Here is a 23593-nt window from a genome sequence, read left to right as displayed (position 1 = left end):
TGCACCAAGCCACAAAAGTCTTACCCACTGGCCGTTGAGTTGATTCCAGCTCATATCAGCCCTGCAGACAGAGTAGAACTGTTCCCTGGCGTTTCCAAGGATGTAAAACTTTATGGGAGCAGACAGCTTCATCTGTCGCCTAAGGCGCAGTTGGTGAGTTGGAACCACACTGGCCTGTGGTCAGCAGCCCAGCATGTAACCCACAATGTCAACCAAACAAACAAGCCAAATCCACTGCTATCAAGTCATTTCTGACTCATACTACAGGGCTCCATTATTTTTATGCACAGCCATCATTTTTTTAATAATACTTTAAGGTAGAATTTATGTACAGTACCCCCATTTAAAATATATAGGTGAACATTTTAGAGTTCCAGAATTGTGTAGCCATTACCACAGTCTAATATTAGAACATTTTTGATATTTCATATAAATAAGATCATATAAGATTTACTCTTTTGTGATTGCTTTTTTGTACTTCAAAAACTCTTTATGGTTCATCCATTTTGTATCCTATGCTAGCACTTTATAACTTTGTTGTGGTCCAAGGATACGTCAGTACATGAATATACCTCCTCTTATCCATTCTTCAGTGAATGGACAAGCTGCTTCTACTTTTTGACTATTAGGAGTACCACTGCTAAGAACATTTGTAGGCATGTTTTCATTTCTCTTGGGTGTGATGTGCCCAGGAGTAAAATTGCTGAGTCATAAAATAACTCTATTTTTAACCTTTCAAGAAACTGCCAAATTAACTTTCAAAGTGGCGTCCCCACTTTACATTCCCACCAGAATATATATGACAATTCTGTTTCTCCACATCCCTACATGCACTTGTTATTTTTTGTTTTTTACTTATACCCATCCCATTGGGTATGAAGTGCTATCTCGTTTTGATTGTGATTTGCATGTCCTTGATGGCTTATGATGGCCAGCATTCTCTGCGTGCTTATCGGCCATGTGTGTCCTTTGAGAACTGCCTGGTCAGACTCTTTGCCCATTCTTTAATTGGGTTATTTGTCTTTTTACTATGAAATTCGTTGTAAGAATTCTTCATTGATTTTCACAGGACAAAAGTTCTTTGTTTTGATGAAGTTCAATTTTTATTAGTTTTTGCTTTTTTCCCCACTTCGTGGTTTGTGCTAGTCGTTTCCTACCTAAGGAAATCTTTTCTAGCTAACCCAAAGTGCCCAAATTTTCAGTTGTATTTTCTGCTAGGAATTGTAGTTTTAATTCTTATATATAAGTCTGTGAACCTGTTCAGTGACACTTTTGAACATGGTATGCGGTGCAGGTTGAGATGATGAGCTTCTTTGTGTACAGATGCCCAGTTGTCCCAGTAGCCAGAGCTTGCTTACAGTCTTAATCATTACACTGTCCTGCCTCCCATTCTTGAGTGTGTGTGATTGTGTACAAGTCCTTTCAGTTTTCCGCATCTCCTGCTAAACACCAGGTTCTCGGAAGGATTAGGGAGAATGTATTTCTGCACCCTGTCTGGCACATAGTGGACACTCAGTCAGAGATGGCTGTTACTGTTAATCTTGGTAAAATTACTGTTTTTCTAATCTCTCATTCTGTTAACATTTATGGAGAGACCTGTCACATGTGCTGTGGATATATAAAAGTAAAACTTCTATTGTGATGGTGACTTCATATAATTAATATACAAGTCACAAGGAGTGGTCTTAGCATACCACTTTATTTTAAATCTAACAATAGTTCATCTGAAAATTAAGGATGCATGTCGGTGCTGCTGTGAAAGCTTGTTATTTAGATACCCTAATGTCTTCAGTGTTTCTTGCATGTAATTTGTTAGTTTAAAAATCTGATTCTTCAAATGTTTTAGAAGGCAAATTGGTTTACCTTGGAAGCATAGAAAGAATCATAAAGGTAAACATTAGAAGACTATCCAGAATCATTCACGAAGGGAATGCCCTGAACCAGGTACACATATATACTCCTAGGAGATAAGGCAGCCAATTGTCACTGCAGAGGGAATGACACCTGAGATGGCTTGCCATGCTTCCCTTACTAAGAATCCTTTGTGCACAAGCAAATTTTAGATTAAGATAGTTTCCCACGTAATAGGCCCAGAGTGGACTAGTGACCCACCAGGTGTTTCTAACACACTTCATGGTTCTAAGTTCTTAAAGTCTTTTAAGGATTAGTCCTTAAAATGTCATTCTTTGTACATTGTGGCTATAAGGGCTAATGAAAATGACATTTGTAGGTATTTTGGGTTAGCACTGGGACTTAGTTCCTGCTTTCCTTTACTAAGCAACCCTGGTGACATGGTGGTTACACATGGGGCTGTGATCCTCAAAGTCTAGTTTGAAACAACCAGGTTCTCGGGGGAAGACGCGACTTCCTTACTAGCTGTGAAGCCTAGGTAAGTAACTTAATGTCTCTGATCCTCGGTTTCCCTGTTCTCTCTTTGCAGCATTGTTGTTAGCTTCAAAGCAGAGCGCTTTCACTAAATGCCTGGCCCTGCACGTTATATTTCTTGTCATCCATCTGCAGTATAAACTTTAAACAATTTTATTTATGTAAAATATTTATTTTTAGAATCGTCTAAAAGAAATTGAACAAAATCTCAATAAAATAATGAGACTTGACAATGAAATTAAAGCCTTGGATAGCAGAAAGAAGCAAATGGAGAAAGATAATAGTGAACTGGAACAGAAAATGGAAAAGGTCTGTGGTAGAATACTGTTCTTCAAAAATGTCAAGTGTTACTCTAATGAATTAGATTTGCTTATCTACATTTTGAAAAAGTATATATAAATCTTAATGATTATGTTCCTTCTACGAAGGTATTAAAATTGAGAATATTGAATAAACTTCCATTCTTATTTTCTATCTCCCAAGTGATCCTACATCTAGACATTATGCTTTTCTTTTATTTTTTTAATTTGGGCAGGTTTTTCAAGGAACTGATGACCAGCTAAATGACTTGTATCACAATCACCAGAGGACAGTAAGAGAAAAAGAAAGGAGATTGGTAGACTGTCAGCGCGAACTGGAAAAATTAAATAAAGAATCAAGGCTGCTCAATCAAGAAAGATCAGAACTACTTGTTGAACAGGGTGGGACAGAATATCTACACATCTTTTTCCCTACTGTAAAATCAGGCTTTTTCTTAATGAATAATAACTATCCAGGAAAGAATACTAAGTGAAAAGGGTTAAATACAGGGTGATTCTATTTAAATAATATTCTGAAATGACAGAATTTTAGAAAAAGAGGGCAAATTGATAATTGGCAGGGGAACTGGGAGTGAAGGGAGAGAGGCGTAGTTATGGTTATAAAAGTTAGAGATTCAAATGGTACTGGAACTGTTCCACATCTTGGCTGCCATGTGAATAGATGAACCTGGACAGGTGATAAAATCAAATGCACATAATACACAGGGATACAAACGAAACTTGGGAAATGGAATAAGATTGGTGGACTGTACTGCCAGTAGCCCAGGTGTGGTATCCTACAGCTGTCACTATTGAGGAAACTGGGTAAAGTGTAGACAGGATCTTTGTATTATTACTTAAAACTGCCTGTGAATTTGTGATTATTTCCCTTTTTAACAATTGGCTAAAAGATAAAGAATTATTATGGTCCTGATTTTTAAAGGTCGTCTACAGCTACAAGCAGATCGCCATCAAGAACAGATCCGAGCTAGAGATTCACTAATCCAGTCCTTGGCAACACAGCTAGAAATGGAAGGCTTTGAGCGGGGACCATTTAATGAGAGACAGATTAAAAATTTTCACAAACTTGTGAAGGAAAGACAAGAAAAGGAAGAAGAAACTGTCAACAAATTGATAGTAAGTATTTCTGAATACAGTATTGGTTGTCGTCATTTGTTACTGTCAGATTCTGTAGTTGAGTATGCTCAGATAGAACATATAGTGGCTTACTTTAAGATTAAAATCTCTGAGTAGTAGGGGGGGAATATTTATTGAAGGAATTTTTTTTTAAGTTTAAGTACAAAAATAGGAAGAAGACAGAGATCTATACATTTTCATTTGGTTTTAAAGTAAACTTCATTTTTAATATTAATTGCAAAGGAAATATTTGCTCAAAGTTATTTTTTTTCTCTAGATGGTAATTGTTATTTTTTTTGTTTTTTTACTTATCTGTATTTTCCTCAGGGGTCCTGTATTACTTTCACAATGAAGAAAAGTTTTCATAATGAATAATTTAATATAAAAAGTATAAATTGTCTCAACTTTGCTTGCATGTCTTTAGAATGACTTTACAGAAAAAGAGGCTCTGAAACAAAAGCAGATAGATGGGATAAGGGATAAGAAAACTGGCCTGGGAAGAATAATGGAGCTCAAATCAGAAATCCTAAGTAAGAAGCAAAATGAGTTGAAAAATGTGAAATATGAGCTACAGCAGTTGGAAGGATCTTCAGACAGGATTCTTGAATTGGACCAGGAGCTCAAAAAAGCTGTAAGATATTATCTGTGTAATCTAATCATTTTAAGACATAAGGCATTTAGAATGTTGCATTCTGAAGTATTTATCTATTGCTAATCATAATGTTATGGCATTTTAATTAAAATGTCGATCTTGCTTATCAGTCTCGTGTTAAATGAAGTCATCTGAATATCTTGGTCATCAAATTCTTTGGGTTTTTTTAAGCTAGTGAGTTAAACATTAGGATCCCTTAGGGAACTCTTTAAAGTTACTTATGCTGGGCTATCAACATAATCTGTTAAAGCAGTCTCCTTTGAGATAACAAATCTTGGAGATTTTATTTGATTATTGCTATGCTATTACATTTTCTGTAGTAGAAACTTTCTTAGTCCATTTCTTCATTGTAAGAATTTTCAAATTTTCCCTTCTTTGTTTTTAATCTGTCCCCTCCACATCTCTACTACCAAGGTAGTCAACCTGAAAAATAGGCAAATCCCTTCTCACATTCCATCTTGATCATTTAGATTTTACTTAGTGCATATATAGCACATGGTGATTTTTCTAACTTGTAAAAAACAATGTTTTGACTTCTGAGAAGGAGGTTATTTGGATACACTTTACCTTTGTCTTCGTTATTACATAAAATAAGTTAACCTGTGAATTTATTTGGTTATTTAGGAACGTGAGCTAAGCAAGGCTGAGAAAAACAGCAATGTAGAAACTCTAAAAACAGAAGTGATAAGCCTTCAAAACGAGAAAGCAGACCTAGACAGGACTCTGCGGAAACTGGACCAGGAGATGGAGCAGTTAAACCATCATACCACTACACGCACCCAGATGGAGATGCTGACCAGAGACAAAGTATGACTCCTTTTTTTTACTTTGTGCTTTTAGAGTTTTATTTTCTAAGCTTAGTATTTTACTCAGTCCATAATTTATTCTTCTTCTTAATGTGTTGTGGAAATATCAGACTTTATTTTAAAATATCTTCATTACCTACAGGCTGACAAAGATGAACAAATCAGAAAAATAAAATCAAGGCACGGTGATGAATTAACTTCATTGCTGGGTTATTTTCCCAACAAAAAGCAGCTTGAAGACTGGCTTCATAGTAAATCTAAAGAAATTAATCAGACCAGAGACAGACTTGCCAAATTAAAGTAAGTAGCTGCAACCCTGGGAGATGTAAGTGTTGCTCTTGTTGGCGGGGGCTGTGGGGCCGCTTCCCACTCAACACAACCCTAGTACAACAGGGCGAGGCACCGCCCAGGCCTCTGCCCTCCTCACCGCTGTTGTTCCGCCTGAGTCTCTTGTTGCAGCTGCTTGTGCATCCGTCCTGTTGAGGGTCTTCTTTTTCACTGCCCGTCTGCTTTTCCAAGCATGAGCTCCTCTTCCAGGCACTGCGCCTTCCTGATAACAAGTCCGAAGTATGTAAGAGGAAGTCTCGACTTCCTCGCTTCCAAGGGGCATTCTGCCTGTGCTTCCAAGTCAGGTTTGCTTGTTCTTCTGGCAGGCCACGGGATAGCCACTGTTCTTCATCAGGACCCTATGTCACAGACATGGATTCTTGTCTTCCTGAGTAGTCGTCCAGCTTTCACATGCATACGAGGCAGTTGAAAATGCTGTGACTTGCTTCAGGCACACCGCAGTCTTCAGGATGACAACTTTGCTTTATTAACACTGTGAAGGGTTTTTTGGTGGTAGATTTGCCCAGTGCAATACAGCATTTGATTTCTTGACTGCTGCTTCCGTGGGCATTAATGATGGAAATAAATCAAATTAAATCCTTGACAGCCTTCAGTCTCTTTGATCTCATTTATCATATATCAGAATACCTATTATTGGTCCAGTTGTGAGAATATTTGTTTTCTTTTTATTGAGGTGTAATCCAGACTAGCGACCTTTGATCATTAACCTTAAGTGCTGAACTCTTCACTTTCATCAAAGCTGAGTTTTGTGCATCTCATAGGTTACTAATGAACCTTCATCCGGTCTTGATGCTGTGGGGTTTCTTCTCTATATACCCCAGCTTCTTGGATCGTTCAGCATGTACATTGAATAAGTATGGTGAATGTATACAACTGTGCGATATAACTTTACTAATTTTAAACCTTGTGGTATCTCATTGTTATGTTTGGAAAATTGCCTCTCGGTTTATGTACAGGTTCTGCATGAGCACAATTAAATGTTTGGAAATCCTCATCCTTTGCATTGTTATCCATAATTTGTTATGATCCACAAAGTGAATATCTTTGTGTAATCAGTATAACACAGGTAAATATTTTTCTGGATATTCAATAGAAATCTCTCATTTTATGCTTTTGTTTTCAGTTGTTTTAAAACCCCTTATCATGAAATGATATTTTTTATTAATTGACTTTCAATCTGCTATAATTTACAAATTAAATAAAATGGTAATCGGTGATTTAGCCTGCTTGTCCCTTGGAAGTTTACAGATCCAAGTAAGAGGATTAAAATTTTCTTTTTACATCTGTGAGTAACCCTTTATTTAAAGATTATCCATGTTCTCTAATGCAAGAAAAGAGTTACAGTCTCAGAAACCCCCAAAGGCAGTTCCACCTTATTCTACAGGGTTACCATGAGTCAGAATCGACTCTGTTAGGGAGTTTGGTTGGACAAAGAGGAGCAGCACAAAGGAAACTAGGACCTGCTCACAGGGTCAGGATTTCAGCCAGAGAGGAGTGGTGCCTGGGGCACCTTGGCAAGATAGTCCTTCAAGGATGGGATTGAGAATGTGTGGTGCTGCTAGGAGGTTGAATAAGTTGGGAGACTGTCGGTATCTAGGTCGTTGGTGACCTTGATGACAGCAATGCTCAGCAGTGGCTATGATAGTGAAAGTATACTCTACACTCATTATTTTCTTTAACATTTTTGCTACAACTCGGGAAGATATCATGATGAACTGTGTGTACATAAAATTTATTTGAAACAAGTTTCTCAAAATAGTGCCTATATAGTCTAATACAGTGGGTCCTATTGTGTTTCATTTTGTAAAAGTATGCTGAGTACAGCACATTAAATTAATTATGTGACTTGTGAAATTCATCATAAACCTAGAAATTTGAAAACTAATGTATATGGTAATTGTGGTTGGCTAGGATGAGGCTTAAAAGTTGGAATGGAGAGAAATTGCACTAGTGAGCAAAGTCATTGAAGAATGAGAAGGAACAAGTGATCAGGAGGTAAGTAAATGACAACAGCAAGGAGGGGCCAAAAGGCAAGTGTGGTTCTAGGAGGGTAGGGAAGGAGACCAAAGGGAACTGGGAGAATGTTCTCTCTTCTCTCCAATAGACCAGCAAGCATCTGCTCTTTGCTAAGTTTCTCAACCTGAGATCTATCATCACGAACCTCTAGGCACCAGGCAGAGTTTGCCTGTGCACTGTTCTCTAGGGACAGACTCATCACCAGGCTAGACTTAAACTGGTGAGTCCATGTCCTAGGGGAGACTTAAGACAGAAGTGGACTATTGCCATGACTTCTAAAGAAAGTACGGAGCAAACCTTTGTAATGTATGTGGGCAGAATTTGTTTTATATTTACATATTCAAATTTTCAAACTCATTTCTCTTATTTCAAAATTTTAATATATTCTTGTTTATTTTAGCAAAGAACTGGCTTCAGCTGAACAAAATAAAAATCATATAAATAATGAGCTAAGGAAAAAGGATGAACAATTAACCACTTTTGAAGATAAGCTGTTTGATGTTTGTGGTAGCCAGGATTTTGAAAGTGATTTAGACAGGCTTAAAGAGGATATTGAAAAATCATCAAAACAGCGAGGTAAATTACCTACTTTGACATGTTTGAGTTTTCATTCACAGGTAACTATGAAGGATGAACATTTTAAAACCTAGTTCTAGAGTCAAATGGCTTGAGTTTCGCTTCTGGTTCCAGAACTTAACTTGGTTCGTGACTTTAAGCAAATTATTGAAACCTCGCTATTCTTCAAATTCATCTTGTGTAAAATGAAGGTGTTACTCAAGGCAATAGGGCAGCCCCGGATAGTGCAGGCGCTTGGTGTACTCTGCTGCTAATTGAAAGGTGGAAGGTCCCTGTTCAAATAGACATTTTGGAAGAAAGACCTGGCAGTTTACTCCAGAATTAGCTGTAGAGAACTCCATGGCGCACGGTTCTAGACTGACACATTCAGGTCATCTCCATGAGTGGAATCTACTTGATGGTAGCTGGTTTGGTTTTCAAGGCAAACCAAAACAAACCAAGCTTGCTGTAATCAACTCAGTGCCGACTCAAGACAAGGTAGAGAACTGCCCCCATGAGTTTCTGAGACTAACTCTTTATGGGAATAGAAAGCCCTGAGTTTCTCCCACTGGAGTGGCTGCTGGTTTAGAACTGCTGTCCTTACGTGTGCAGCCCAGTGTGTAACCACTACTCTACCAGGGCTCCTTTCAAGGCAGTAGGAAGGAATAAATAAGATTATGAGTATAAAACCCTTATGAGTATAAAAGTGCCTGACCCATGGTAAGCTCTCAGATGATGATTTTGCTTACACTTTTATGTGTTCAAAAATAACTCATACAAATTTGAGCATATTATACTTTCAGAAGAATTAACTTTTGAGTATCAGAAAAATTTGTGTCTGTAAAGCAAGAAGAATGATCATGTAGTTACAGTAAATGATGTAACCAAATTGGATTCTGTTCTCACTGAAGGTATATTTCTCTCCTTAAAATAGCCATGTTAGCTGGAGCCACGGCAGTTTACTCCCAGTTCATTACTCAGCTAGCAGATGAAAACCAGTCCTGTTGCCCTGTCTGTCAGAGAGTTTTTCAGACAGAGGCGGAATTACAAGAGGTCATCAGTGATTTGCAATCTAAGCTTCGACTTGCTCCTGATAAGCTTAAATCAACAGAATTAGACCTGAAGAAAAAAGAGAAGCGGCGGGATGAGATGCTGGGACTTGTGCCTACCAGGTGAGGAGAAGGCTTCATTTGGAGAAAGGGGTCTACTTTGGCACACCTTGTTTTGGTAAAGTGTTGTGACCCAGACCACTAGCCTTCTGCTGGTTGGTGTCACTGTCATTTTTAAGATCTTATACGTTGTTTGCTCCCACCTTATTTCAGAGATTATCTCTGCAGCCAATAGAATGTAACAGAATTGATGGCATGTCTTTTCCAAACTTAGGTTATGTAAGGCACTATAGCTTTATGCTCACACAAGTTCCTTTCCCTTTCCCTACTTCCTACCCTCCATCCCCTTCATAAAGTTCCCCTTCCCACAAATTAATTAAGAACAGAAACTTCTTCATTTTTTTCTTTCCATTTTTTAATGTGGACGAGCAATAGCACAGATGTGCAGTCAGACTGATTTCTAATCTAGCTCTGCTGGGTGACCCTGGGCATGTCACTTAAATCACTTTGGTCTAGTTTTTCTCAATGAAAATGTTATTAGAGCTAGCATTCTGAGCACCCTCTTTGCAGGCTATAGATGACAGTGAAAGCCCAAAACTCATTTGTAGAGTCCTGGCATAGAATAAGCCTTCATGGAAATCCTTCTGACCATTCACTAGGAAAAGGAGCTTGATAGTATAATGGGTTTTGCATTGGGCTGCTCACTGTAGGGTCAGTGGTTCAAATCCACCAACCAGTCCACAAGGAAAAAGGTTTTCTCCTTCCATAGATTTGCAGTCTTGGAAACCCACAGGTGGAGTTACGCCCTGTTCTGTAGGGTCTCTGTGAGTCAGAATTGACTCAATGACAGTGAATTGATTAACTAGGGATGTGAACAGTCTTGCCTTCAGGCAGAGTGTGTTAGAAAGTGGATTACCTCTACCCTTCCTGCCCAGCCCAGGAAGTGGTGGTCTCGCCTAGGGGCTTGCCTGGGTGTGTTCTTGCTGAGGATTGCTATACTGGGATTGCGCAGTCATGAGCCGTGCCTTGGCTAAAGGGCCCTGGACCAGTCCTGTAAGCTCTTCTTTATAACACAATGTATGTATCCCAAATGGAGTTCAGTTCCCACTTCTGTAGTCCCACCTACACCTGTGATGTATTCATCTGCTACCAATTCTGCTTTTGTGACCTTTTTGTTTGTCCTCTGATGCCTTCTTAAAGTTCTATATCTCAGCAAACCTTTGAATGCCAGTATGACCTTGTGCTGATGGTCTCCCTGATCTGGATTGTGTGTCTTTGCCTTGCTTTTATCCTGTTTTAGTCTTAATACATATTCTCCTTTGATTACATTTGAGATTTGGGGTTTCTTTTGTATCTTAAAACAAAAGTGAGGGAATTGTCTTAGATGAACAGTGGATGTCCTTCCAACTATGGTTGTATTATAGGTCACTACTGCCATACATACCATTTGTCTTTTGAAGTAAAGTTTACCCATGATGCCAACATGCTCTTGAACTATTATGGATACATATCCATTCAACCTATATTTATATAACAGGCACTGTGTTAGAGTGTTTCAATAAAAAGGTGAGAAATAATACATCAGCTCATCACAAGGCAGGCCACAGGGTAAGAAAATAAGAGGGGGCTGAGGGATGGTGCGAAAGAAAATGTATGTGGGGGTAGCACCTGACCTCCAGGAAAACTCAACTCTACATTAGCATTACCCGAGGCAGATTTTTGTGACACCGAGTTTAGATATGCCCCACCTCACTGGGACACTAACTCACAGCTCTCTCTACTTTTCATCTGGGTATATAATCCATTGCACTGGCCACACAGAACGCTCAGTGCTCATGATTATGGAATTTATGAAGGAAGGTAACAGGTTACAATTATTCAGACAGACAGCATCTTCTTAGCCTTGCTTGCTTGTGCAGTTGACCTCTACCTTGCTTGTGCAATCTTAGAAAGTTCTCTTAAGGCTGGCAGTGCAATAAATGGCCAAAGGCAAGCCATACCTGTCCAAAGGTACTCAGCTCTAGCACTGTGGGTCCTCAGAGCTAGCTCCCCCAATAAGTGCCTGGAGACACCACACTCCACAAGCCAGCCCCCTGCCTGACAGCACTGAGCTTCCTTGCTCTGTGGGCTGGGAAGTCCTCCGCTCTGACTCATACTCTGATTCTTGGTTCTGCTGTTGCCATTCCTCTGCCCCTCCTCTGGAGTCAGAGTTGTCTTCTAGATCCAGGAGGTGCAGTGTGCAGGGAATTTGGGGTCTAAAAGATGCACTTCATTTCTGGTTCTTCTCTCGTTGGCACTAAGATTCCCTCCCTCCTGCTTGTGTGATGGCTCATTTTAACTCCAACAGAATGGCATTATCATTACCCCCCGTCCTGGACCATTCACAGCTAAATCCTACCAGTGTCATCTCCCACCTTTTCTTACCCAAACTCACAGGAAGAGGACAGTTGGTAGATGTAACAAAGGCTATGTGCTCAAAACTCAAACTCCCTGCTACCGAGTCAATCCCAACTCGTAGTGGAATCGGACAGGAGAGAGCTACCCTGTGGGTTTCTGAGACTCTTAACTCTATAGGAGTAGGAAACCTCCTCTTTCTCCTGAGGAGCTGGTGGTGGTTTCAAACTTCTGACCTTTCTGTTAACAGCCCATTGATCAACCACTACATCACCTATTAGAGACATTAAATCATTCACTGACCCTCAGATGGTATAGAGAGTCGCTGTGACTATGTCATTGAAGCAGAAACTTAGGAGGGGAGGGAGCCAGCCCTGGACTCACCCTGGAGAAAAAAAGAGCATTCCAGGTCCTACAAAGTCCCTGAGGTGTGTTTGGCCTGAAGGGCAAAGGAGAAAGTGTGAAGAATAGAAGATGAATGAGCCAGAGAGGTAGTAAGGAGCCAGGGAAAATAATCTTTTCATTTAAAGTCTCAAGTTTACTAGCATTGTGCATGAAGCCTCAGCTGGAAATAAGCGCATGTTGTATCCCTAAGCCTTGACTGTGAATCCAAGCAAAATGAAATCATTGACAGCTTGTTTTTCCTCATTTATTCTGATGTTGACTATTGATCTAGTTGTGAGGATATTGGTGTTCTGCATGAGGTGTAATCTGTTCGGAAGGCTGCTTTTTACTTATTTTCCCCTGAGGCTTGTTCACTCTCTAACAGCTCCTTAGCCTTTGTCTTCCATGATCTTGACACTTATGATGAGTATGGGCAATTAACTTGTAAGATATATCTTAGATTGACACACAGAATCCGACAACTTAATGTAAGCAAGATCTGAATAGATGGTAAACTCTGTGGCAAAGGTTTGAGGAGGAAAAAAGATCATTTCAGTGCCTCAAAGTATCTCTCCTAAGATGTTTATTGGTTATAAAGAGAAAAACAGTAACTTTAGTGGAGAGAGCTGGCTGGCACCACCTCTACCAGATGGGTTAGGTTAATCTAAGAGGTCCTGACATGAGTGACCTACTGAGGCTGATTGAGCTGTGAAGAGTCTGTGGCACTCTTGCCCAGAATGCGCATCTTCAATCTAAGTGCTTGAGGAAACATCTAGTAAGCTTATTTTTGTGTATTCTCTGTTAAGACAAAGCATAGTGGATTTGAAGGAGAAGGAAATACCAGAACTGAGAAACAAACTGCAAAATGTCAACAGAGACATACAGCGCCTGAAGAATGAAGTAGAAGAGCAGGAAACACTCTTGGGCACAGTGATGCCGGAAGAGGAAAGGGCTCAAGTGTGCCTGACAGATGTGACAATTATGGAGAGGTTGCAGGCAAGTGGGTCATGTCTAAGAACTTGTTCCGTCCGCCATAACTCGAACGGGCGAAGTGAGCCTCAGGAACTGGTACAGAGTTTGATGAGAGATCCCCTTCCTGAGTTTCAGGGACTTTGGGGTAGCATTACTTAGGTTCCAGTCCTCGGCTTAAGTTGTTTTTCTTCATACATTAAAGGAATTAGAGGTAATTGGTTTGGTTTTCATATACAACCTGTTTCCTTTTATTTATATTATTTTTTTTCTTTTTCAAATCATTTTATTGGGGGCTCATACAACTCTTACCACAATCTATACACATACATCCATTGTGTCAAGCACATTTGTCCATTTGTTGCCATCATCATTCTCAAAACATTTTCTTTCTACTTGAGCCCTTGGTATCAGCTCCTCATTTTTTCCCCCGCCCTCACGAACCCGTAATAATTTATAAATTATTATTATTTTGTCATGCCTTACACTGTCCAACGTCATCCTTCCATTATTTTATTTTTATCCTGTTACATTTTCCCAAATTTATATCTGGAAACTTATAATTTCAGGTTAAAAAATAATTCATAATAGAATTCTTTATAAAAAACTCAATGATGATAGTGTCCATAAAAATAACTGTTATTTTCTTAAGATGGAGCTTAAAGATGTTGAGAGAAGGATTGCACAACAAGCAGCGAAGCTACAAGGAATAGACTTAGACCGAACTGTTCAACAAGTAAACCAGGAAAAGCAAGAAAGGCAACACAAAGTAGACACAGGTAACGGAGTCCATTGCATCACATGCGCATCAAGACCTCAGTGTTTCTAGTGTATACTTCTTTCTGGATATTCTACGCCTATGACATGAGCAAGGAACTTTTTTGCTTCCTTTTCGTCACAATATCGTCACTCTTTTCTCAGAAGCATTACTTGTCTTCATTGATGGGAGAGTATCAGGTGGGCAGTACACTTCCTCAGCCATGCCTACTCCGAGTGCCCATACCCGGGAGGGACAGAGAGGGGCAGAATGGGATAGCAGGCAGGTTGGGAGGCTCAGCGGTTTTTATTGCACTTCAGTTGCAGTGAGTGGAACCCACAAAAATGTGGCCTTTGTGGAGTCTCTAGACCTATGAAACCTGGAAGGATGCTACGCACGGCATATTCTGTATCCTTACCTTATTTTTGTCAATGTGTTTTTATGCAGTTTCCAGTAAAATTGAATTGAATCGTAAACTTATTCAAGACCAGCAGGAACAGATTCAACACCTCAAAAGTACAGCAAATGAACTGAAATCAGAGAAACTTCAGATATCCACCAACCTACAGCGTCGCCAGCAGCTGGAGGAGCAGACTGTGGAATTATCCACTGAAGTTCAGTCCTTACACAGAGAGATAAAAGTAAGATCATTCATACGTGTTTGTTGTTTAAATTGGTTCAGATATATGAAGTACTCTTTATTGATTTAATGACTAGCACTATGGTCATTTTGTGGAGTGAGAATTGGGTAATGACATTTTATGTGGCTCCTGATGACAGAACCTGTAGGAATGGGTGAAGATTTCTGGTAGAAGGGCTTTGACCATGATGTGGAAGAAATGATTACCTGAGTAAGTGGTGAATGTTTATTGTTTGGGGTGGTCAGGTTAATGTTCAGGTTAGCAGCACAATAGGATTCTTGTTTATATTGGAATTTTTATATGTGGTAGACCTTGCCTCTCAATCATAGAACTTAAAAAAAATTTTTTTTAATAAATCGTTTTATTGGGGGCTCTTACAGTGTTTATAACAATCCATACATCAATTGTATCAAGCACATTTATACAAATGTTGCCATCATTTTGAAAACATTCTCTTTCTACTTGAACCCTTGTTTTCAGCTCTTCTTTTTATCCCTCCCTCCCCCACACTCCTACCTTGGTGAACCCTTGATCAATTATTACTATTTTCATATCTTACTTCGTCTACTGTCTCCCTTCACCCATGTTTTTCCCTTCACCCTCCTCGGGGTGGGGTGGGGGGCCTATATGTCAGTCATTGCGATCAGTTTCCCTTCTCCCCTTACTTTTCCCCTACCCCCAGAGTATCACTACTCCCATTACTGTACCTAAGGGGTTTATCTGTCCTGGATTCCATGTGTTGAGAGCTCTTATCTGTACCAGTGTACATGTTCTAGTCTAGCCAGGATTGTAAGGTAGTACTGGGATCATGATAGGGGTGGGAAACATTAAAGAACTAGAGGAATATTGTGTGTTTCGTCAGTGCTGTACTACACCCTGGCTGACTTGTCCCTTCCTTGTGACCCTTCTGCGAGGGATGTCCAATTGTCTACAGATGGGCTTTGGGTCTCCACTCAGGCCCACCTTCTTCGCACTGATAGGATTGTTTGTTTTGGGTCTTCTGATGCCTGATACCTTATCTTGTCGACACCTCATGATCACACAGGCTAATGGCTGCTTCTTTAACTCCATGCCTTTAAGACCCCAGACGCTGTATCTTCTAATAGCTGGGTACCATGAGCTTTCTTCACCACATTCATTTATGCACCCATTTTGACTTCAGCGATCATGTCAGGAAGGTGAGCATCAGCGAATGCCAGAATATTAGAACAAAGTGTTCTTATGTTGAGGGAGTACTTGAGTAGAGGCCTGATGTCTGTCTGCTACCTTAATACTTAATGTATAAATATATGTACATAGATCTATATCCTTATCATTATATATAAATATACTTACAGATGTGAACACGCCAGCATCAATGTACCAGTACATGTTTGTTTAGATAGCCACATGGACTTCGCAGCCTGAACTAAAGACAAGTGTTTTCCCATCTGAAGGAGACCTGCACTGAATGTGCCCTTCTGGTCTTGATCCCGCAGAGCTGATGTGGGTCCCTACAAACTCATGAAAACTTCTTCGTGAAGCCTTGTGCTACTATAATGAGAAGCAGGTGTCCTAGATTAAGAATTGATACTCTGAGGCAGGGTAGGATGGTGGTTAAGCAAATAGACCTAGAACTGGACCTGGGTGTGAATCTTGGTTCTCTTCTTTACCGGCTTCCGTGACCCTGGGCAAGTCATTCTCTGCCTGCTTGATCATCTAAAATGTACTAGTGGCAACAATGGCATCTTCCTCATGAGGTTGTTGGAAGAAGAAGCATGAGAGTTGATTTTTAAAGCCTGGCACATTTTATTACAGCTGTAGAGTTGAATGCCTAAAATAAAATAATGGAATGATATAAAAGACTTTTAATTTTAGGATGCTAAAGAGCAAGTAAGCCCTTTGGAAACAACATTGGAAAAGTTTCAACAGGAAAAAGAAGAATTAATCCACAAAAAACACACAAACAGCAAAATTGCACAGGATAAAGTAAGATTTCATTTATATATTAGCTTATCAATCTATATTAAACTTATTAACTTATGTTCATAGCACTGTTAGATGCTTATTTCACATGAAATTAGATAGCATCTTAAAGTAGTGTTTAAGATTTGCAATATAATTTGGCATTTGAATAAGAATTAAAAGTGTTATGCTTTTTGGCTTAAAGTAGAAGAATTGAGATTATTTCATCTGATTCCATAGACTTGCCTAAGATCACAGACATTGCCTGTGGTATAAGCTGAAGCTCCAGACTCTTCTAACTCAGCGCCCCACTGTGCTGTCTTAGAAAGGCTTCCTTCATTTCTACCCTCGTTTCTACCTGAATGGAAGATTCATTTCTCTGGGGACAACCTTCTTAAGTGCCCTGGTCCCATTGTACCTTTAATAAATATTTTTTCACAGCTGAATGATATCAAAGAAAAGGTTAGAAATATCCATGGCTTTGTGAAAGACATTGAGAATTACATTCAAGATGGAAAAGAAGACTACAAAAAGGTAATTTAAAACTTAAAATTTTTTATTTGATTATATTTTTACTTACCATGCTGAAGGAATTTTCTCTTTTGTAGCAAAAAGAAATGGAGCTTAATAATGTAATAACTCAACTAAGTGAATGTGAGAAACACAAAGAACAGATAAGTAAAGAAATGGGAGACATGAGACAAGATATTGATACACAGAAGGTAAGTCTTTTCTGCTAGTTGTTACCCCCGTAACATTCTTTACTTTTTACTCTTATTTTTAGTAAGAAGGTCTATTGAATAGAAATGCACTAGTAGGGAAAACTACTTCCAATAGCATATGCTTTTCTTTATTTTTCTTTTTACTTTTCAGTATAAAACCTACTTGGTAAAAGCTAAAAGCCACAAAATTTAAAGACTTCCTCTGCTCCCTATCCCTAATCTTATTCCTAAATATCATTACTTTAAAACAGTGTTTTCCAAAAATGTGATATCACCCCCTGGGAGGTGGCTAGAATGGTCCAGAAGGGCTGCAAAAGCAGGTCGCCTACACTTTATCCTAGATCATGAACTATAGTACAAAATTGTTCATTGCCAGATGAGCCTCATCTGCTTTTTCTTCTTCTGAAAAGAGAGTTGTGGGCCAAATAAATTTGGTAACAAACATTAATCCATTCTTATTTGTACTTAACGAATTGTTTTCATTCACATAGATGGATACATGCATGTATTTAGATGGATCAGTAGATTCATTTTTCATTTAGAATTTACATTTTCAGATGAGATCTCGCCATTCCTCTTACGCTACATTTTGCCTTTTGTACTTAAATCAGTTTCATCTTTTCATATCAACTTACAGATCTACCACATTCTTTTTAATGATTATGAAATATTCCATTTTGTGTAAACTCCACATAGTTTGATTATTTTTTCACTTTTGCAAATTATGTGGCAGTTAGTATCCTAGCTGTCTGAGTCATTTCTCACACAAGCATATCTTTATGTAGGATAATTCATAAAAAGAAGAGGGGCAAATAATGCAATCCTAAAAGTTGTCTGTAAGGGAAATATTTATATTTTAAGTGATTTTTCAGTTGCCTCCTATGCCATTTTCCCCTTTTAAGGAAATGAGCTTCCACATACTGTTTAAATCACATTGAGAACCTGTCATCAACATGCCCTAGGTAAGCAAGCCTGTGGTTATGCCTTTACAAGGCACATTCTTTTTCCCTTCTGCTTTAAACAAAATTTACTATTTGAATACTTTAATCACTTGGTTTTAAGTGGTGGTTAAAAATGTCTCCGGAGATTAATTAGCTAGATTCTTTGGGGTCTGTGGCTGTGTGCAGTACCAGTAATTTCAAATATAAGCACATCATAAAGATCTTGTGGATTTGGTTCCAGACCCCTGCAATAAAGTGAATAGTGAAATTAATCAAATCCCTGTTAAACCTGCAATAGCTGAATTTTTTTTTTAATTCTGAATTATTGTGAGAATTGCAGAAATGTGACATGAAATGAGCATGTGCTGTTGAAAGGGGTGCTGAGAGACCTGCTTGGTGCAGAGTGGAGCTCTCCTTTTTTTGAGTGGAGTTTTCTTTTTGGAGCAGTGAAATGTTTTAGAATTATGTAGTGATGACGGGCAATATTTTCATTATCATTTACAGGAAGCATTTTTAAACACTCTCCAAGTAGAGATTCACAGATTGGCAAGGCTGAATGTTAACATTGAGCACATTAAGACATTAAGAGAAGTCCTTGGCTTCCCTCCCTACTCTCACTCCCAATTCTTTTCTCCCTGATGGCTGTCATTTCCCTCGGCAACCATATATTGCCACAGATCTGGCCTCAACTCCTTCATTTGCCCACATCCCTGAACTTAGCTACTGCAGGAAGGTCCCAGCTTCTTCTCTGGGAAGTTCTGTTCTTGAACTTAGGATGCATTTCTAGGGAGTGTTTGTATTCTGCACACAGGTGTTTGTTTCTGTAGGAAGATTTTTTTTTTTCCTCTCCTACATTCCAGATTCACTTTATGAATGAGAGCACTGGTGGTACTGTCAGGTAAACGTTGGAGTGCTAACAAACTTGGCACTTCAAACCCACCAGCCACTTGCTGGAAGAGAGAGGAAGCTGCCTGCTTCTGTAAAGATTTACAGCCTCAGAAATGTTGTGCAGGGTTGCTGGGAGTCAGAATTGACTCTATGGCAGTGGGTTTCCTAATGTTTAGCTCATGACATCTGTGATCACTATAATGTCCATGAAAACAATTGTGTTGTTGCCGTTGCTGCTAAGTGGTTTGATCTCTTTTTAAGGCTAAATGCCCTCACCTAATTTACAATAGAATATTGTTCGAAAGAAAAAAGAAAGAAAGGAAACTGCTTGGCAAGAGCAGTCATTTTAAAAATTTCAGTTCTACAGGATGGACAAGAAATCCTGCTGGCACATAGTGGGTTACTTGTTGAGCTGTAACCTCAAAATCGGCAGCTTGAAACCACCAGCCACTCTGCGTTGCCGAGAGAGATGAGGCTGCCTACTTCCATAGTAACTTACAAGCTCGGGAGCCCCAGGGAGCAGGTCCACTCGGTCCTAAGGAGGTCGCTATGAGTTGGGTTGTGGGTTTGATTTTTTGATATAGAATGACCAGTAAAATGTCAAGAAGTGTGTGTTAGTCTAGGTAGACTAAAGAAACAAATTCATACACACTCATGTGTATAGGAAAGCTTTATATAAAAGAGTAATTGTATATTAAGAAAACTTCTAGCCCAGTCCAGATCAAGTCCATAAGTCCAATATTAGCCAATATGTCCAATACTAGTCTATAAATTCTTCTTTAGACTCACACAGCCATGCAATAATGCCGAATGCAGGAAGATCAGAGGCCAGTGGGTGGAAAGTCTTGTAGATCCAGTGGTGGCGAAGGATCTCAGTGTTGGCTTGGGTCTTCACGTGGCTCCTCCAGCTCCAGGGCTCTGGCTCCATCAGTGTGTCTCCATGTGGCTGTCAACCGGAATGTCTCATGGAGTGAATGTATCTGGCCATCAATGATCTGTTTATCTCCCTGGTACCTCCAAATGAGGTCATCGAACTGTGAACTGATTGACAGGCTCCACCCCATCACAAGTTGACACCGATTATGTAACTACCACTAAGAACATAGATAATTTCAGGACTCTTCCTGCCTTATATGCTGATTTGTCATCTAGAAGGCAGAAATCATGTATGATACATACTTGCAGTATCTGAAAATCTTGGCACATGTTGGGAGATAAATGTAGGGGAAAACAAAGTAGTAGTGCTCTCGTGTTTTAGATCAAAAGGCAATTTTGTCTAGTTACAATTTTTAAAAACTTAATTTGAGTGTGTATGTTTTATATTGAGCATACTAGTAGTAGTATTTTTATTAGATATTTTACACTATAAGTAAATAAATACAAAAAGGTATATGTGCAGATCTTTAATTTTTAGAATCTCCATCAAACTGGAAACTCTTTTAACTCGGGGTCACAAGCAAGTTGAAAAGCTGGACTCTCTGAAGTTTCCCACTTGGCCAGATGGGATGGCCCTCCCTGATCCGATTGTCCAGTCCTGAACTTCATACTCACTTCCTCTCTCTCTGTTAAATGTAGCATGAGTCTAACTAGGCCAAATTAGCACCAGCTTTCAGCAGTTCTAAGGAGCCTGGTGAGGTTGGCAGGTCAGCATTGGACTCAGCAATTCAAACCCACCAGCTGCTCCTCAGGGGAACAATGAGGCTGGCTGCTCCTTAGAAACCATATCAGGGTCATTATGAATCAGAATGGACTCAGTGGCAGTAGGTTCGGTGTTATGTTTTGGGGTGGGTTTTTTTTTGGATCAGCTATTCTGGTGGTGCAGGGGTTAAGTCCTAAGCTACTAGCTGAATGGTTTGAATCCACCACCACTTTGTAGGAGGAGAATGTGGTCATCTGCTTCTGTAAAGATAGGTAGCCATGGAAGTCCCAGGAGCAGACGGTTGCCTCTCTCCTCTTTGGTTGGCATAAGTTGGAATGAAGCCACCGGCACTTGTTCTCAGCAGCTTGATTGCACAGAAGGTAGCTTGAGTTGGAGCAGACAGAGTGGCACCAGGTAGCTTACACTTGCGTTATGGACCCCACTTTAGGAACTTGATAGTTTTTGTTAACCAATTAAACGTTTACATTTAGATTCAAGAAAGATGGCTGCAGGATAACCTTACTTTAAGAAAAAGAAACGAGGAACTAAAAGAAGTTGAGGAGGAAAGAAGACAGCATCTGAAGGAAATGGGACAAATGCAAGTTTTGCAAATGAAAAAGTATGTTTTTAAAATTAGTTACTATTTAAATAAAGGTCGTTACTGAAATGTGAAGACTGATAGAATGTAAGCCTTGTATCCCTGATACTTACAAGAAGTGGGCTGAATACACACAGAAGTGAATTACTGAGTGATACAGAATTGACAGTCACACTGCAGTGGTCAAGACTACACTAGTTTTTGAGTATTAAACTTACTAAGTTCCCAGACTTCTGCTAGCCTACTTCACATGCTAGTGGTATAGAGGATCCAGAAGAGGTCTGTTGACCCTGCCTGAGTTAGAGCTTGTTCCGTTTATAATATTGCCCATGAAGCTATTGGTGGAACAATTTGTTGATGGAAATCCGGTCCAGTTTATCCTAGTTATAGTTATGGGCAGAACTGAGTATTTTTCTGTAAGATTGGCCAGATTCTTCCTTCATCTGGTTTTGTCAGTACTTATTGTAGTTGATAACTTTCAGATTCAACAGGAAAGTTTCCTGCCTGCTTTGTCTACCTGCTTGATGCTAAGGCATTAGACTGGTATAGAAGGTTGTGCTATCCAAATATTAATATATATTAGACCACCTTAGCTGATTAAATACAGGCCTCTCATTTATTTTATTCAGCCTTTCCTTGTAGATTTCTCATTTGCCTTCACTTTATCCAGACACCTGAGTCAAAGAACACTTGGGGTTTTGTAAAAGATTAAAAGAGTAAAAGGTTCAGCTATAAAACCTAGTAAATGCTTACCCCCATCTCATTGTAAGTACTTTTAGTGTAGCTACTTAAACTTCCTTCCACCTATCAAGGAAATCAGAGTAAAGCCTGAAGAGTTCATTGATGTCAACCTCTTTGATTTTATGCATTATATAGCAAAACCCTGGAAAAATCATGAGGAAAGGCCAGGGCTGTGAGCCTTGATAGCCTAGCTCCCGAACTCTGGCTCTTTCACACTGTAATGTTAGTAATATTAAAATTCTCTGTGACACATTGGAAAGGTAATAAACCTTTTAAATGGAACCTAACCCTTTATTATTTGCTTCTAAAGACCCAAACTAGATATCTTTACAATTCTTTCTGTAGTTGATATTATGAGTGTTTTTCATACCCATTAAGACTGGTAGTACAGGGGTAGGCTGAGCTGGGCCACTGTGGCGAACTCTACAGCTCAAAGCCATGCTGGAGAACAGCACCGGCTGCCACATGTGGGCGAGGATGCCCAGTGGCACCTAAAGATGGAGTGTGGCAATCGTGGTCACATTTTAGTGAAGTGGCTGATAGTGTGGTTCTTAAAGGGAAGGCCACGGCAGCACCTCTGTTCCAGAAGGGCCAGCTGTGCATGTGAGAAAGCACCATTGAGATGTTGGGCAGTACTGTCAAATGCCAACGGAAGTGAGAAGTTCAGGGTGCCAGTAGAATTTGAGTGCTGGAGTCTCCAGTTAGTTGACTTCCGGTCTCAGGTTGGGTTTGCTGCTGAGGGTGTGGAGTTGGGGACAGACATCAGTCAGTTTAGCCAGCAGGGGAAAGCCTGGGCTGTGATGAAAAGGCTCAGCAGCCAATGTGAATCTATAAGGTCACACAAGTTTGTGAAGCAAACGGTCCTTGCCCTGAAGAGCGGAGAATGTGCAGTGCCTCAAGCAACAGAACCTCTGAGACTGGTCCCTTTATCCTTGCCTCCTGCTAGCTATCCCAGCCTTAATGGCGTTGCATGGTGGGCTTTATCACGGCTTCCCAAGCCCCACAAGCCCGTGTTCGTGCTCTACACCAGTAGGCAGGTCAGACAATCATAACTCCCTCTACACACAAAAACATGCATGCACACACAAGAGGTTTCTGTTTAAAACTCTGTGCCTGATCTGTTTTGTAAAACAGGCAGGAGCACACTGCTTCTAAGGACCTTCCAGCTCTGGGGAGCAGCAGAGTACCCCAGAGGAACAAAGATTTAAGGGGCTGTTGACACAAGGTACTGATGTGTCCAACAGCCTGAGCTAAGATAGTCATTGGGCCAGGGATCCATTATTTAGTACCAATTCAGATTCCTAGGCTAAAAGTTGTGCCATGACTGCCCCACAAATTTTCTCCTAGATGGTATGTGGTTTCTGCTCACTTACTGAAATGGGGTACTCCCCTGCCCTCAGAGCCAACAGGGGAGTTCTCCTGCGGCTGACTCAGCTGTTGTGTTCCCCTTAGCACCTCCTGCTGGTTCTAGGGTGTCCTCTTAATAGCTACACTCAAGTACCCTGTTTCCCCGAAAATAAGACAGTGTCTTATATTAATTTTTGCTCCCAAAGATGCACTAGGTCTTATTTTCAAGGGACGTCTTATTTTTCCATGAAGAAGAATATGGTACACATTTATTGTTTATTGTTTTATTAAAAGAGACCTCGCACTTCCTGTCTGCTCCGG

The 23593-nt window shown here is 39.8% G+C and overlaps 1 protein-coding gene across 1 annotated transcript in view; it reads left to right on the top strand.

Annotated features, from left to right (window-relative positions):
• The window catches only part of RAD50 (RAD50 double strand break repair protein), a 77888-nt gene that overhangs the window by 25184 nt on the left and 29111 nt on the right, over positions 1 to 23593 (top strand). Inside the window, exons 6-20 of the mRNA XM_013004547.2 lie at positions 2566 to 2694; positions 2921 to 3086; positions 3628 to 3821; positions 4246 to 4452; positions 5098 to 5280; positions 5422 to 5579; positions 8044 to 8219; positions 9133 to 9370; positions 12892 to 13081; positions 13707 to 13833; positions 14259 to 14452; positions 16310 to 16420; positions 16838 to 16930; positions 17005 to 17118; positions 21078 to 21205. Of these exons, the coding sequence (XP_012860001.1) occupies positions 2566 to 2694; positions 2921 to 3086; positions 3628 to 3821; positions 4246 to 4452; positions 5098 to 5280; positions 5422 to 5579; positions 8044 to 8219; positions 9133 to 9370; positions 12892 to 13081; positions 13707 to 13833; positions 14259 to 14452; positions 16310 to 16420; positions 16838 to 16930; positions 17005 to 17118; positions 21078 to 21205 (2408 nt within the window). The remainder of the gene's footprint in view (positions 1 to 2565; positions 2695 to 2920; positions 3087 to 3627; positions 3822 to 4245; positions 4453 to 5097; positions 5281 to 5421; positions 5580 to 8043; positions 8220 to 9132; positions 9371 to 12891; positions 13082 to 13706; positions 13834 to 14258; positions 14453 to 16309; positions 16421 to 16837; positions 16931 to 17004; positions 17119 to 21077; positions 21206 to 23593) is intronic.

Source organism: Echinops telfairi, unplaced genomic scaffold (genome assembly GCF_000313985.2).
Source record: "Echinops telfairi isolate 266 unplaced genomic scaffold, ASM31398v2 ScPeMD7_7469;HRSCAF=8507_1, whole genome shotgun sequence".
NCBI lineage: Eukaryota > Metazoa > Chordata > Mammalia > Afrosoricida > Tenrecidae > Echinops > Echinops telfairi.
This window is presented reverse-complemented; position numbering and strand designations above follow the sequence as displayed.